The following is a 14060-nucleotide window of genomic DNA, read 5'->3' on the forward strand; positions in this document are numbered from 1 at the left end:
TAGTAGAAACTATTTGGTAACGCTTTGCTCTATGATTGTACATTCCACATTTGGAGGAGAAGGATTCAGTTTCAAGCCTCATATTTTCATCATTGTTTTTTTTTTTCTTTTCCATCTCTCTTTTTCTTTCAGAACTATTATTATTATTATTATTATTATTATTATTATTATTATTATTATTATTATTATTATTATTATCATTATTATTATTGTTGTTGTTACTAATAGTCAAAACAACGATGTTAGTGGTAACTTTTTTTTAGCAAAATCAAATCAAATGGTTTGAATTCAATTTTTTGCTTTACATCACATCATACTATTACTAATATCCTCACGCCGCCATCATTACTGTAATCACCAATGGCACTCTCACCATTAATAATAATAATAATAATAATATTCACTACAATACCACACATACAAATCTATATTACAGATTATTAACAAAACTGTTTATTTTCTCTTTTGTCTTTTTGATTTTTAAACTGTTTTTATTATCAAATTGAAATGAAAAAAGCGCAAAAAGTAGGGAAGATACAAGTTATTTTAATCAAGGGTCAGGGTAAATTGTTGATTAAAAATGTGCCATTTTCCTCTTAAACTAAAAGAACCAAAAATGAAACAGAGATGGAGGAAAATAGTGATGGCAAAAAAAAAAAAAGCAACGGGTAAAATATATAAAGTGTCATGATGAAAGGTAAGTTTCAAAACTAAAAATTGACCATGGTGTAGATTGTTTGTTTACAAGTTAAGGCAGTGCTCCAGCATGGCCACAGTCAAATAACTGAAACAAATAGAAGAATAAACATAAAGTTTGGTATTCTACTAAGGTCCATATCTGCTAATGGTATGATTATGATGGCAATATAATGTTTTCTTACCTTAGAACAAGGTCATAAATGCTCAAAGAAAGGATATCATTGAGTGATTCCTACCAAGAATATGCTGGTAATTATTTCATGTAATGGTAGAATGGTGGAAGATGAAGTCAAACACTAAAATGATATAATAAAAATTGCAAGATATGTTTTGTTTGTCTCTCTCTGTGTCTGTCCTGCCCTCCTTCCACTGTCCAACTTTGGAAAATATCAAAACTGTTCCAACACCATGTTGGAAAATGATAGAAGTGCACAATGGAAGATTATATTGGAGAATATTTTCTTTGGAAATAATACCAACATGTTTTGTTGTGTCTCAGGATGGTCACTATGTAAGTAATTAAATACACATGCATTGGTTGTATTTCACTTCTGTTCTTATTATTAGTCATTTGGCTAACCAATTAACCCTTTTGATGCCAACCAGCCTGAAACTGCCCGTGGCTCTGTAGTACAAATGTTTTGTTTTCAAAAGTTCTGAATTAAAATCTTCCATCAAACCTCAGTCACAATTTTATGTTCTTATCACTAGCTTAATGATAATGAAGTTATTTTACTAAATTTGTTATATTTAAAATTAATTGAAAGAAACACAGAGCATCTCAACAAAAGTATAGTAACAAAAGGGTTGACTAATCGATTTTTTGATTAATCATTCAGTTAGTCAATCAATCAGGTTTTTTTTTCAAAATCCTTTCATTGCCAATCACATCCTCGAGAGTGTTAGCTGATTGGTTGATTGACTGAACAATTAATCTAACAGTCGATTGGTTAACTGATTAAATGGCTAACAAGTTGACTAATAACAATAAAAGAAGTGAAATAGAACCAATGTGTGTGTATTTATTGGCATAATGACCCTCCCAAGATACAACAAATTCTGTTTCAACACATGTGTTGATGAACTAAATACAAAAACAACATGATATGAAATGGAAACTTTATTAAACAAAGAAATACCATATATTCATGCAATAACATAACAAAAAAAAAATACATTGGAAAATAACACCACTTTATCAAAGTTTGTAAATGCATACTAATGTGTGCATAAGCACACAGGTGCAAGATTTAAGCATTATGGATTTACTGTTATTGCTGGCCTTGTGTCAAAATTTGAAATCAAAATGGATTTTTTTTTTCACTTCTTTAAAAAGGAAAATGGATCTGTCCAGACTGACTTCCATCAATGATGGATTTATTTGCCTACGTAACTACAATGGACTTGCCTATATAATGGGCTTGCTCGGCTGTGCAGTGTTATAGTTTTGAACTTTTACAAACCATGGATTTCCTCCCTCTAAAATGAATGGACTTGTCTGTTATTAATGCTGGATACACTTCTGCTAAAGCTACTCCTACCGCTACTCTTCGTAAAATCAAGGATTTGTGACCCCTTATGTTAATGATAATAATGAAGCACTTGACACGTGTGTAAAAACTGGATTTACCTGGAAAGCAGTGGAATTTACCTTTGTTATAACGGAATATCCTCTGAACAATGGACTTTACCTATGTTGGAAGGTTTGATATGTTTGGTAGTGGTGATGATGATGATGTGCTGTTATGTGGAATTCAAGTATTTTCAATGTGTGTTTTGGGGAAAAAATGTATCTTTGCATGTACATGGAAAGAAAATATGAGTGATACTGCATGTGTGTGTGTGTGTGTGTGTGAGTGCAATTGTTTTATGAAAGAAGAGAAAGTATGTGTATTGTGAAAAGAATGTATCTACATGTGTGTGTCTGTTATATAAAGTATATATGTGCATGTGTTGGAAACTTGAGAAAGAAAAGCATGTATGTGTGTATATATGTGTGTGCATTTGTTTTATGGAAAAAGAGAGACAGGATGTGCATATAGGGAAGAGAGATTACATGTGCATTGGGAAAAAGAGGGTTTTCGTACATGTCTGACTATCATGAAGCATGTGTGTAGTGAAAGAGCAGAGTGTATGTGTTAGGGGCTTTGTAAGGATACGTATATGTATGGAACCCATGTATGACTTGCACGTATTTCAGTTTGAAGATTAAACCGTATCACCCTACGCCATAGCACACGGTAGAGAATGTCATGTCTGCCGATGAAGATCTGTTGCTGCCCCCTGCCCTCCCTCCCCCACTGCTATTCACTGCTAGGGGTTTCCCATTCACCACCGTTCATAACCCCTTACCTATTTTGTCTCTTTATTTCTCAAAGTCTAAGGGAGCCGGATAAAACTATCAACATATGCAAGTGTGGCCATGCAGTAAGAAGTTTGCTTCCCAACAATAGGGTTCCATGGGCAAATGTCCTTTACTTTAGCCTCAGGCTGACCCAAGCCTTGTAAGTGGATTTCATTGGTAAAAACTGAAAGCAGCCCATGGTATGTGTGTCTGTGTCTCTGTGTATATATATATATATATATATATGTATGTATATATATGTGTGTGTATTGTTAAGAGTTTGATGTTTCGAGCATAGCTCTTCGTCGGAAAGGAGGAAGGGATATGTCCAAAGAAGGAAAAGAAATCGCTGACAGCACATGTGTGTGTCTTTCTGTTTGTGTTTCTTCTCCCCCATTACCACTTGACAACCGGTGTTGGTATGTTTATGTCCACTTAACTTAACAGCTGTTGCAGGATGAGTAGATGTGTGGTAGGCGGAGGAAAAATGGTCAGAGCAGGCAACAGAGTTTTGTTGACGGAGCGGAGTTTTTGCAGCCGATGACAATGTGTTCAATGGTGCAGCCATACACTGACATCAACTCACTCATCGATTTTCATCAAAATTGGACAAAAAAAATACAAAAGCTGCAGGAAAAATAACATTGTTATGGGAATTTCCATTCAAACACCCGATTAAGCTCACAAAAATCGATGCCAACTGAGCATTATCGAGTTTTCGAAAAATCCCAGCCTTATTTGAACTGCAGGGCATGTGATCTACCTATGTGCCAAAAATTATTAAAATCATTTGGACGGTGTGGGAGGAGTTAGAGTAACCCCAAACACATACAGGCAGACAGACACCATTGCACATTTGTGTATATAGATATGGTTTTTATTTTAAAGGACTCTGTTGAGTGATTTCGCAGTTAACATTAGCATAGAACTGATCAAATAACTACATAACTCTCTCACTCTCTCTCTCTCTCACACACATACTCTGTCTCACTCTTTCTTCCTCTCATTCTCCCCTCTCTCTCTCTCTGTTTCCCTCGATCTCTCCCTCACTCTCCTGACTATAGACTCAAGAGAATTTATTGAAAGATATTTTGTTGCAACATGGTGCTTGTGAGGCAATTACACAGAAGCACGCACGCACACACACACACACACACACGCTTGTTTAGATGATCCCTTGGGAGACCTGCTTGTTACATTGAGTTGGTCAAGTTATTACATAGAAGCTAACCCTCTCCAAATTAAAGACAGCAGGGGGGTTAGCTAGCATTTAATTGGCAACTGCATAGAACTCTCTCCATCTACCATTATCTCCCACCATGGGGTATTGTGATGTCATAGTCTTTTTTTTTTTTTAGCATTGTTCTAGAAAATATTCTGCTGTAGTAGGTCATATCCAAATATGGTATTGGTGATGGTAAGAAGGTTACGACAACCATTATTGTATAATAGTGTGTATATGTGGAGCCAGCCACAAATAATCTGTTATCAGTAATATATATACAGTTTTGTTAATCTTCCTGCATTTGTATATGTGTTTTTACATTGGCAGAGGGGAGGGGGTTGTGTGTTTATATTCATTAGTGTATTATATGTATGCTTGTGTGTTTGAGTATCTATCTGTGTACTTGGATGGATGCGTGTGTATGTGTGTACGTACACGTAACCTTTGTAGGTCAGTACACACACACAAAAAAAAAAGCAGGTTCCAAACCTGTTTGACACCTCCTGCACAGAAGAGGTTAGTTAGTCGGTCATTCTATGAACTGTGTAAAATAATTTTGTGTTTATGTATGTATATGTATGCATGTGTGTGTGTGTGTGTGTATATATATATATATATATATATATATATATATGTGTGTGTGTGTGTGTGTGTGTGTGTGTATGTACATATAGGGGTAAACATGGTTATGTGGTAAGAAGTTTGCTTCCCACTGCGTGGCACCTTGGGCACGTGTTTTCTATTGTCCTTGGGTCAGCCAAAACCTTACAAGTGGATTTGGTAGATGGAAATCTGTCTGATCCGCTTTAAGAAGATCATCATATATATTTACATATATATGTGTGTGTTTATGTCCCTGTAACTTAGCAGCAGACCAACAGACTGAATTGTAAAGGCTTGACTTCCTATTCCAGAGGGTTAAAATCTTCAGTCCTGACTAACCCTCTTAAAACTTCAGTTGTAACTTATTTCAGGACGGTTACTCTCACACAAACACAAAATCCACCTAGACTGGTTACCATAAAAGGCCAGCCAAAGGATGGACAACATACTATAGTGAATGAACCTCTATGTGGTTGCTCAGTTTACTCAAGGTAATAGCCAGATCTCCCTCAAAATCACACTCTACCTGCTGGGAAAAAAAATATGGACACCTGGATAAGTAGTCTTAAATGCATTTTGCCTGAAAAGAAAATGGGATAGTCACAGCAGGAACAACTTTTGTCACTTGTTTTGCTGGATCAGAGCGAAACAACAGCAACTCTACAACCATTAGCTTATGAATATATTGTTTCTTTTACCACCATTCCTTTTGTTCCTCTGATCTATCAAATAGAGCTAACAAGAATAACAACAGCAACAACAATACCACAAACATTACCATCATTATTGTTGTCCTCTTCTTCATCTAAATTAGTAAACTGGAGATGACCCTTAATAAACAAACTTCTCCATGTCAAGCTTACAATGTCTCAATCCACCAAAACAATGAAACACAGATTTTATTCAGTGAAGATTAATCTACCCTTCCAAATCTTCCTTGTCCCTAACATGTTCCCAGTAAGCATCACCCAACCCACTGAAGGACAAATTTGGACCTTAGTCACACTGAGCTGACATGACCTAAAGCACTCCTAGCACTAGGAGTTGTGAATTTCCACATCAGAAACAACCATTTTATGTCTCCTTTTCTTTTTTTTTTTTAATCCTTTAACTCCACGTGGAGCATAAGACACTAACAAGGAATCTCCATCTATCTTGATCATTGGCAATGGATTGCAATTGTCCCCTCGTGTAGCTGCCTATCAGTGCTTCAGTTTCTGTGGACCTTGTCCATGTTGTTGGTCTGCCATGCTCATATCTTCCTTGGGGTTTTTGTCAGAGGGCTTGCCTTGTAATACTGGAAACGAAATTCCATAGATTGCGTCCCAGCCAGCCCCATTTCTTCCTTTGTATCTGGGTTTTGATAGATTGTTAGTACATCTGTTCTCTTAAGGCTTAACTGCCATTAAGATATTCAAGGATAATATCCAATTTCTTGGTTCCTCTTTTGTCTCAACTAACACAAAGTATACAATACAAGGAATTAGTTGCCAATTGTTTCAATCAGTTGATTAATATTTAAAAGTAAATCTATATATTCTTTGTCATGCTGTAAGGAAGATTGGAAAACAGTAGGATTTTTACATCCTTAATTCAGTTTATCTTCTCTTTATATTTTCTGGAACAGCTAAGGTTTTATTCTTTAAGGATTTCTTTAATTTTGTTCCTATTTATTTGTTTGGATTCATTTTCATTTCATATCATCGTATTTGTAGATTTTCATACACACATTAAATGTAGATATTAATAATGTTTCCTAAATGACTTAAGAACAACAAATATTAATTAAATTATGTAGCATCAAATATTTATTTCTTTTGTAAGAGTCACTTTCACTTTGAGTTTCGTCAAGGAAGGCTTATCAGGCTGTAAATGTATAGAATTATGATATAGCAATTTTATTGAGGAACTGCATCAGTTCCACTACTACATCTACTTCAACCCCTAATCTATACACAACCACTGGGTACATTTTATTGTAGCACTAACCCTAGAGGTGTTGCCTTGTCCTAGACAAAGCTAAAGAATACTCTTTAATCTATATTGTCTCCATTCACTTAAGCCAACGTAACCAAGGGAATAGAATAGAGAGTAATGGGAAATAGAGAACTAGGGCGAGGGATTGATTGAGGAGAGTTAGAGAGGAGAACCAGTATGGTACGAAATAGTGGGGGAGAACCATTGATAGACAGCAACATGTTGGTTGTTGACAAGGAGGTTGAATAGAAAGCCTGAATGGTCTGATAGGAAGGAAGAAAGAGTAAGGAAACTGTGAGAGTAGTGGATATCAATGTGTGACAGAGACAGTGATGGAAGTAATAAAGATGGGTAATGGTAAGAGTGACATGTCAGTAATGATTGTCAGAGAAGGGAGTAATGGAGACAGACAAACCGAATGATGGTTAGCAATAGAAATACAAATGGTGAGTTAGAATAGAATAGGGCAGATCCAATGTAATGGGAGGGAGATAATGCAATAACAAGGAGGCACAGTGTTAAGATGGATCCAAAATTCATCTACCTACCTACCAAATGAGAAAGTAATGAAGATAAGGGGAGGGGAGTAAATGGAGACTTGATATAAACATAAAAGAGGTCCTGAAGTATAGAAATACATTTCAACTTTCATCCTAACTTATATATAAGTGTATGTATGTATAAAGTATTGTTTTTCTTATGTATATATACAACCAGATGCACACATATCTGTACATGGCCATAGCCACTTGGATTAACACTTTTCTATATTGAAAATGATATGAAACCATGGAATGGTATTTAATGGTAGAGTTACTTAACTGTAATGTATACACACACACACACTTATGTATACCAGATTTTACTTGTGTTCCGCAGAAATTAATGGTTTCTGAGAAAATTAATATTGCAACACCAAGGGGAGCAAACGTCTTACCAGAAGTCTTGTTAATTCTTTCAGGCTGGACTTGATGCAGGAAACGGTGCTGCACATTACCAGATCGAAGGAACCCGATCTGCCCTCAATATCTCACAGAGCAGCAATATTGGTACACCTGGTAAATGGTTCTTCCGGATTGATCTGACCGACGTTCAGTTTGAACCTTGCATGGACGGTAAGTTTTGGCCTTTGTCCATTTGCATGCGCATGCTTGCACACATACACACACACCCATACACATACAGAAACTGGAAGTGCACTTGCAGCATAATGCACTCGTACATGCTCATGGATGCTACCAATATATCAACCACACACACACACTTTCTCTCTTTCTGTCTGTCTGTCTCTCTCTCTCTCTCTCTTTCTCACACGCTCACAATATGGAAGTATGTACTTTATGTCTATCCCCAAAAATGCTCACATAATCTGTAGCAGTCTTCCCACTTCACACATCCATCCATCCATACACACACATAATCTGCTACAGTGTGTCCTCCTCATATACACACATTCACACACAAAACCTGGGGTTGTATCCTCACCTCATTTTTTGTTGTTCTTTTGTTTTTTTACCTGATTATGTTTCCTTTCTTTTATATTGTATTGGTCAGCAAAACAGGTTGAGTCCATGCCCTTCAAATCTCCACCCGCCTCCAAGATTGCTCCAGTTGACTTGGTTAATGTTTTTCTTGAGCAGTTTCAGAAAAAAAAAATCATTGGCAGTGGGGTGGGGAGGGAGTGGGGAATTTCCAGAATTACGACACTCTGAAACTACAGCCCCACCACTGTCCTCTCTGTGTCCCCATACAATATTAACCAATGGTTACTGATTTCATGTTCATGTGGTCATCATGTGAAATATGTACTTTACTATTTTATAACAATTGGATATCCCATGAATGATATCTGTCACATATTTGTTATAGGGATCTCCTCTTTCATAGTTATCAGTGATGTAACTTCTATTTGTGTACAGTGTGGGAGATATTACATTGGTACTAATGAAACTATGTTATACATTTCTCACATGTATGCACATTTCCATGTACATTCATACATGCATATTTATTTTGTTTGTACATGTGTTTGAATGTTGTTGTTTTTCTTTTTGTATATATGTGTGTGTGTTTAGTTATATATATATACAGGGTGGCCCAGAACTAGGTTTACAGTTATCACAGAGGTACTTTAAATTTCTTTTAAAACATTTTATTACATTTTAATTTCTCTCTTACAAACTGAAAAGGGAGCTTGACAAAATTGACTAAATTAGCATAGTGTGTCACTGACCCTTATCCATTTTTCAAGAAAGTGATTGTGTGTGTGTGTGTATAAAAATATATCATCATCGTCGTCGTCGTCGTTTAACGTTCGCTTTCCATGCTAGCATGGGTTGGACAATTTGACTGAAGACTGGTGAACCAGATGGCTGCACCAGGCTCCAATCTGATTTGGCAGAGTTTCTACAGCTGGATGCCCTTCCTAACGCCGACCACTCCGAGAGTGTAGTGGGTGCTTTTATATGTATGTACATACGCACACATGTGTATATTTTTATATATATATATATAAGTATATATTATGTTCTGGGTTCAAATATACATACATGGGGTATTCGTATATATATATATATATATATGTATATATTAATGTTTTTATATTAAGTTTTAATAAAAACAAATTCAGTTCAGTTTGGTGGGTTACTCTATACTTATGTAGAGTACAAATTTATTATTTCTATACAAGAATGTTGTTGACAGTGACTTCAAAGTTTCAGCCAGCCAAACCATTGTCGGACTAAGTTGTTGTGGTTGCTTGTTATGGAAAGGTGTTTTGGATAAAATTTTAATTGATTAAATTTGGGATTACATTATTGCTTCAGATTTATTCAAGCATTTAGAACTTCGTAAACAAACCTGTAGGTATTTCTTTTTTGTTAAGCACACTCAAGGTGTGACAGTATTTTTGTTGCTTTTGGTATTTTTAGACTTTATTTAACTCATCAGAGACTATATGAATGCTAGACTAACTCTAATGCAGTGCAGTCCGATGGTAGCTTGGCTGGCCGAAGCTACAAAGTCAGTCAACAACATTCTTGTATTAGAATAATAAAAAAAAAATATACATATATATATAACTCTTTCTTTTCCTCTTTCTTTCTCTCTGTGTCTCTCTCTTTTCCTCTGTGTGTGTGTGTGTATATAAACACACACACCCAACACAGAGGCTATTTCACTGATATCCCATTATATATAGGCATTCACCTAAGTATATACAAATAGCCTGTTGCACACATGGTCTCTCTCTCTCACACACACACATATACGCACACACACTCACATATACTTCTAAATGCCTAAAACTTTGTGTCAATTTTTTTGTCTTTTTTTTTTTTTTGTTCCTGGCTAGGCACAATTAGCTAAACTCTCTGCTAGTTTCAGCTTCACATGTATCAAGTTCACCATTAAATGGTCGACATGATGAGGTATAGAGGTAGGGGTGGGGGGGTTGGGTTGGGTCGGGTCGGGGGAGGTGGGTCGCCGGCATGGAGTGGGGGTGGGGGTGCGAAGCACGGTGGAAGAAGTTGATGGATGGAAGGGTGGTACGTGAAGCAGCGCAGCGACAGATTAAACAACATTCTCTTTCACCATGGCATGGACAGGGTGGGGATGTTCTCTCCCTCACCACCACCACCACCACCACCCATGTTCCATTAGAAGTCTTATCTGGGATATTTTGTGTATGTGTGTGTGTGTGTGTGTGTGTGTGTGAATGTTCTAGAACAGAAATAGCTTGATGTAATAGAATTCAAGATAGTGTGGGGATAATGAGTAGATGGGACCCTTCCACCTCTTCTCCTCCTCTGGACTTCAACCTCTTGTAATGGTAAGGTTATTAAAGTTCCAAGGAGATCTTCTATCCCATTTTCTCCTTCCCTCTTCTGCCCCCCCCCTCACCCCCCTCTGCCATCTTTGTTAGTTTTCTGTTGCAATGGTGAGGCAGTGGGGCAAGGAGAGGAGGTTAAAGATAATGTTCAATTTCTTGCATGGGTGGGTGTGTGTATGACCCCCACCCCCTTGGGTGGAAATTGATCCCCCACCCACAGCAACACTACTATGGCTGCAGATTGGTATTTTACGCAACACAAGACAGTTTCTCTTCGGTACTAAATACTTTGTTTCGTCTCCCCCACCTCTTCCACCACCTCATAATTTTCCCATTCTTTCTCCAGAATGGAACCCTCCTCCCCTACCTCTGGAATGTCATTCTTTGTCAACCATGGCCCTTGTAAAACACCAAAAACACCCAACATACAAATAGTTCTTTATAAACATTTCTTAACAGTTAACAAACAGTCCCCCACCCAAAAACAAAAACAAAAAACTGACAAAATAGTTAAAAAAAAAAAACAGGTGTTGTAGCATGGCCTTATCCATCCCTGATAGTTTAAATAAATCAGAGACCTGAAGAATGATGTAATAGTAGTGAGATGGTGTTGGGTGTGGTGGAAAAATTTGTTAAGGTGTTGATTGGTGGAGAGGGAATTTTTTCACCCTGCTGGGACAGGATGTTTCCTTTGTCTCTATTGCAAACTCAGTCCATTTTCTTTGGGAGAGGGGGTAGCAGGCTGGTTTTTGAAGAGAATTTATATGTAGTAGTTTTTTTGTGTTTTTTTTTGTTCTGTTTTTACAACCCCTTGTCACAACAGCACACACTTCCAGTCAAGAAGTTAACGAGAGCCTCAGCATGGTCACCCAACCTGCAAGAAATAGCAGTCGAATCTCCCTCAAATCACATTACCCTTTTGTCAAGATGAACACGTTCGGTAATGTATTCCTAGATATACTTGGTAGATCAGCTGAGTTAAGCTGACCTGGAGCTAAACAACTGACAACACTTCCCAATCTTTGTTAATGAGAGCCTCAACATGGACACCTAATCTGCAAGAAATAGCAGTCAAATTTTCCTCAAATCTCATTACCCTTTTGTCAGGACGAACACATTGGATAATGTAGTTCTAGATATACTATATCAGAGCAAAAAAATGGTTTGGTCTTGGGTAGAACTTGACCATTGATCAGCTTAGTTAAGTTGGAGCTTAAACAACAGGCAACACTTCCCAATCTTTGTTGAATTGTTTGATAAACCATCATTATTGATTTTGGTTTCTTTAAATGACTTTATCAAAAGGAGGACACAGGGCTCATGTGGTACTGTTTAGGATCTTGAAGACTGGTGGCAAGAAAGGAGAAGGTTTTACTATGAATGAAGACTTGGCTCGGATGTTTGCAACAGAATGATCTCTGCTAAAGACACCCATTGAAATAGATGGTGGCATTAAACAATGTGACAGATTAAGTCATCATCATCATCATCATCGTTTAACATCCGCTTTCCATGCTAGCATGGGTTGGACAATTTGACTGAGGACTGGTGAACCAGATGGCTACACCAGGCCCCAATCTGATTTGGCAGAGTTTAAAAAGCAAAAAAACAATCATTCTGGGTGGCTTTCACACAATCTCTATCATCCAAATTTCACTCACAAGGCTTTAACCATCAACTGAAGACTACAGTAGAAGATACTTGCCTAATGTGCCATACAGCAGGACTGAACCCAAAACCACACGGCTAAACTTTGTACCAAATTTCCTCAGATGTTACTGTTTATTTGTTGGTTTCGTATTATCATGATACCCTTGTCCAAGGCAAAAAATATTTTTGTATTATTCTCATTCCTGCTACAACATCAGATATTTTTTTTTCTTCTCAGGCAGCAACAGAACTCACTGGATTGTTCCAGAAATGATTTACTTATTTATTTATACTTTTAGTTACAGCTATACTGGCTCTCTTATCCTTATCAAAATCTTGATCGGAGCATGTTAGCAGAGCGTAGATTATAGGTGTGGTTAACTGGGATTGCGTTATCTCTGTGCTATCGTTGTTATTGCATGTAATCCTAGATCTGTAGTGAAGGCTTGCTTACTTTGTTGCTGTGGATGTTATGAATGAAATATGATTTAAGTATTATAGATAATGTAGCCATATTGTGCATGTGTGTGTGTGTGGAAGGTGATGTACTCTAGAAGGATATTTATGTGCATGACTGTCTACGCCATGTATGTGTGTATGTGCATGCACACACATATACTTATACATAGCTGCTTTGAAAGTATCTGAAGAATTAGATGTGGTAGAATAAAGCTTTAGCTTTGACTAAACAGATAAAAAAAATCTATTTGTATAAAGTGCTTTTTTAAATGGCAACCAAATCTCCCTCAAATCACACACACACAAAAAAAGTGGAAAAGGAAGGACATCTTGGATAATGTAATTCTAGCTTCACATGCCTGAAAAATTAAACTAGATGGTCACACCTGGAATGCCTTTGGTCTTTGATCTGCTAAATCTGGGCTTACTTGGAGATTAACTGTAACAGCATCAATGACATACATACACATAAGTCAGCGAGGGATCCTCTGTGCAGCCACTCAACCTACCAGAAATAATGCAGCAAATCTCTTTCAAACCATACTGTTTTATAAAGGAAGGAAGGACTGCGCCAAAGAAACTGTCTGAGAGAAAAAAAGAAAAGAGATATGATAATGGATGGAGCTTGAGACATGTTCTTTTATTTGTTTTAGTCATTTGACTGCGGCCATGCTGGAGCACCGCCTTCAGTTGAACAAATCGACCCCCAGAACTTATTCTTTGTAAGCCTAGTACTTATTCTATCAGTCTCTTTTGCTGAACCACTAAGGTATGGGGATGTAAACATACCAACATCGGTTGTCAAGCAATGGTAATATGTAGTAGAAAACAAAGTGTCCTGCAGTGGGACTGAACTTGGGACCGTGTTGTTGGGAAGCAAACTTCTTACTATACAGCTATGCCTGCTCTTACAGCCATAACTGTATCTACCAAGGTTTTAGATATACATACATACATACATATACAAACACTCATACATATATACATACATATATTGTGTAAATAGATAGATAGATATAAATTATACGAACACCAAGCTAGGACTGAAATAAGAGACCAGGCTCTTCCATGAACTCAAACCATGTATATGTCAATGCCAGGTGGCCATGTTACCGATTAAACCAAAGAGATCCTGTCCTCGTTCTTTGCCAAATTGGTGCTATACAAACATTTAAATGGTATTAACTAACAGTACTACCTCATCACCTTTAACCTTTCTAACTAAAATACACTCCCTATGTATTCCAATTAAATTCGAAAATAATTGACAACTT

The 14060-nt window shown here is 37.0% G+C and overlaps 1 protein-coding gene across 2 annotated transcripts in view; it reads left to right on the forward strand.

Moving 5' to 3' along the window:
- Nucleotides 1-14060, forward strand: part of LOC106883016 (sushi domain-containing protein 2) — a 105754-nt gene that overhangs the window by 45819 nt on the left and 45875 nt on the right. For both annotated transcript variants that reach the window (XM_089358978.1, XM_089358979.1), the window contains one exon: nt 7810-7963. In XM_089358978.1, coding sequence (XP_089215104.1) covers nt 7810-7963 — 154 coding nt within the window. The remainder of the gene's footprint in view (nt 1-7809; nt 7964-14060) is intronic.

The sequence above is a fragment of the Octopus bimaculoides genome, chromosome 10 (assembly GCF_046866305.1).
Source record: "Octopus bimaculoides isolate indiv1 chromosome 10, ASM4686630v1, whole genome shotgun sequence".
NCBI lineage: Eukaryota > Metazoa > Mollusca > Cephalopoda > Octopoda > Octopodidae > Octopus > Octopus bimaculoides.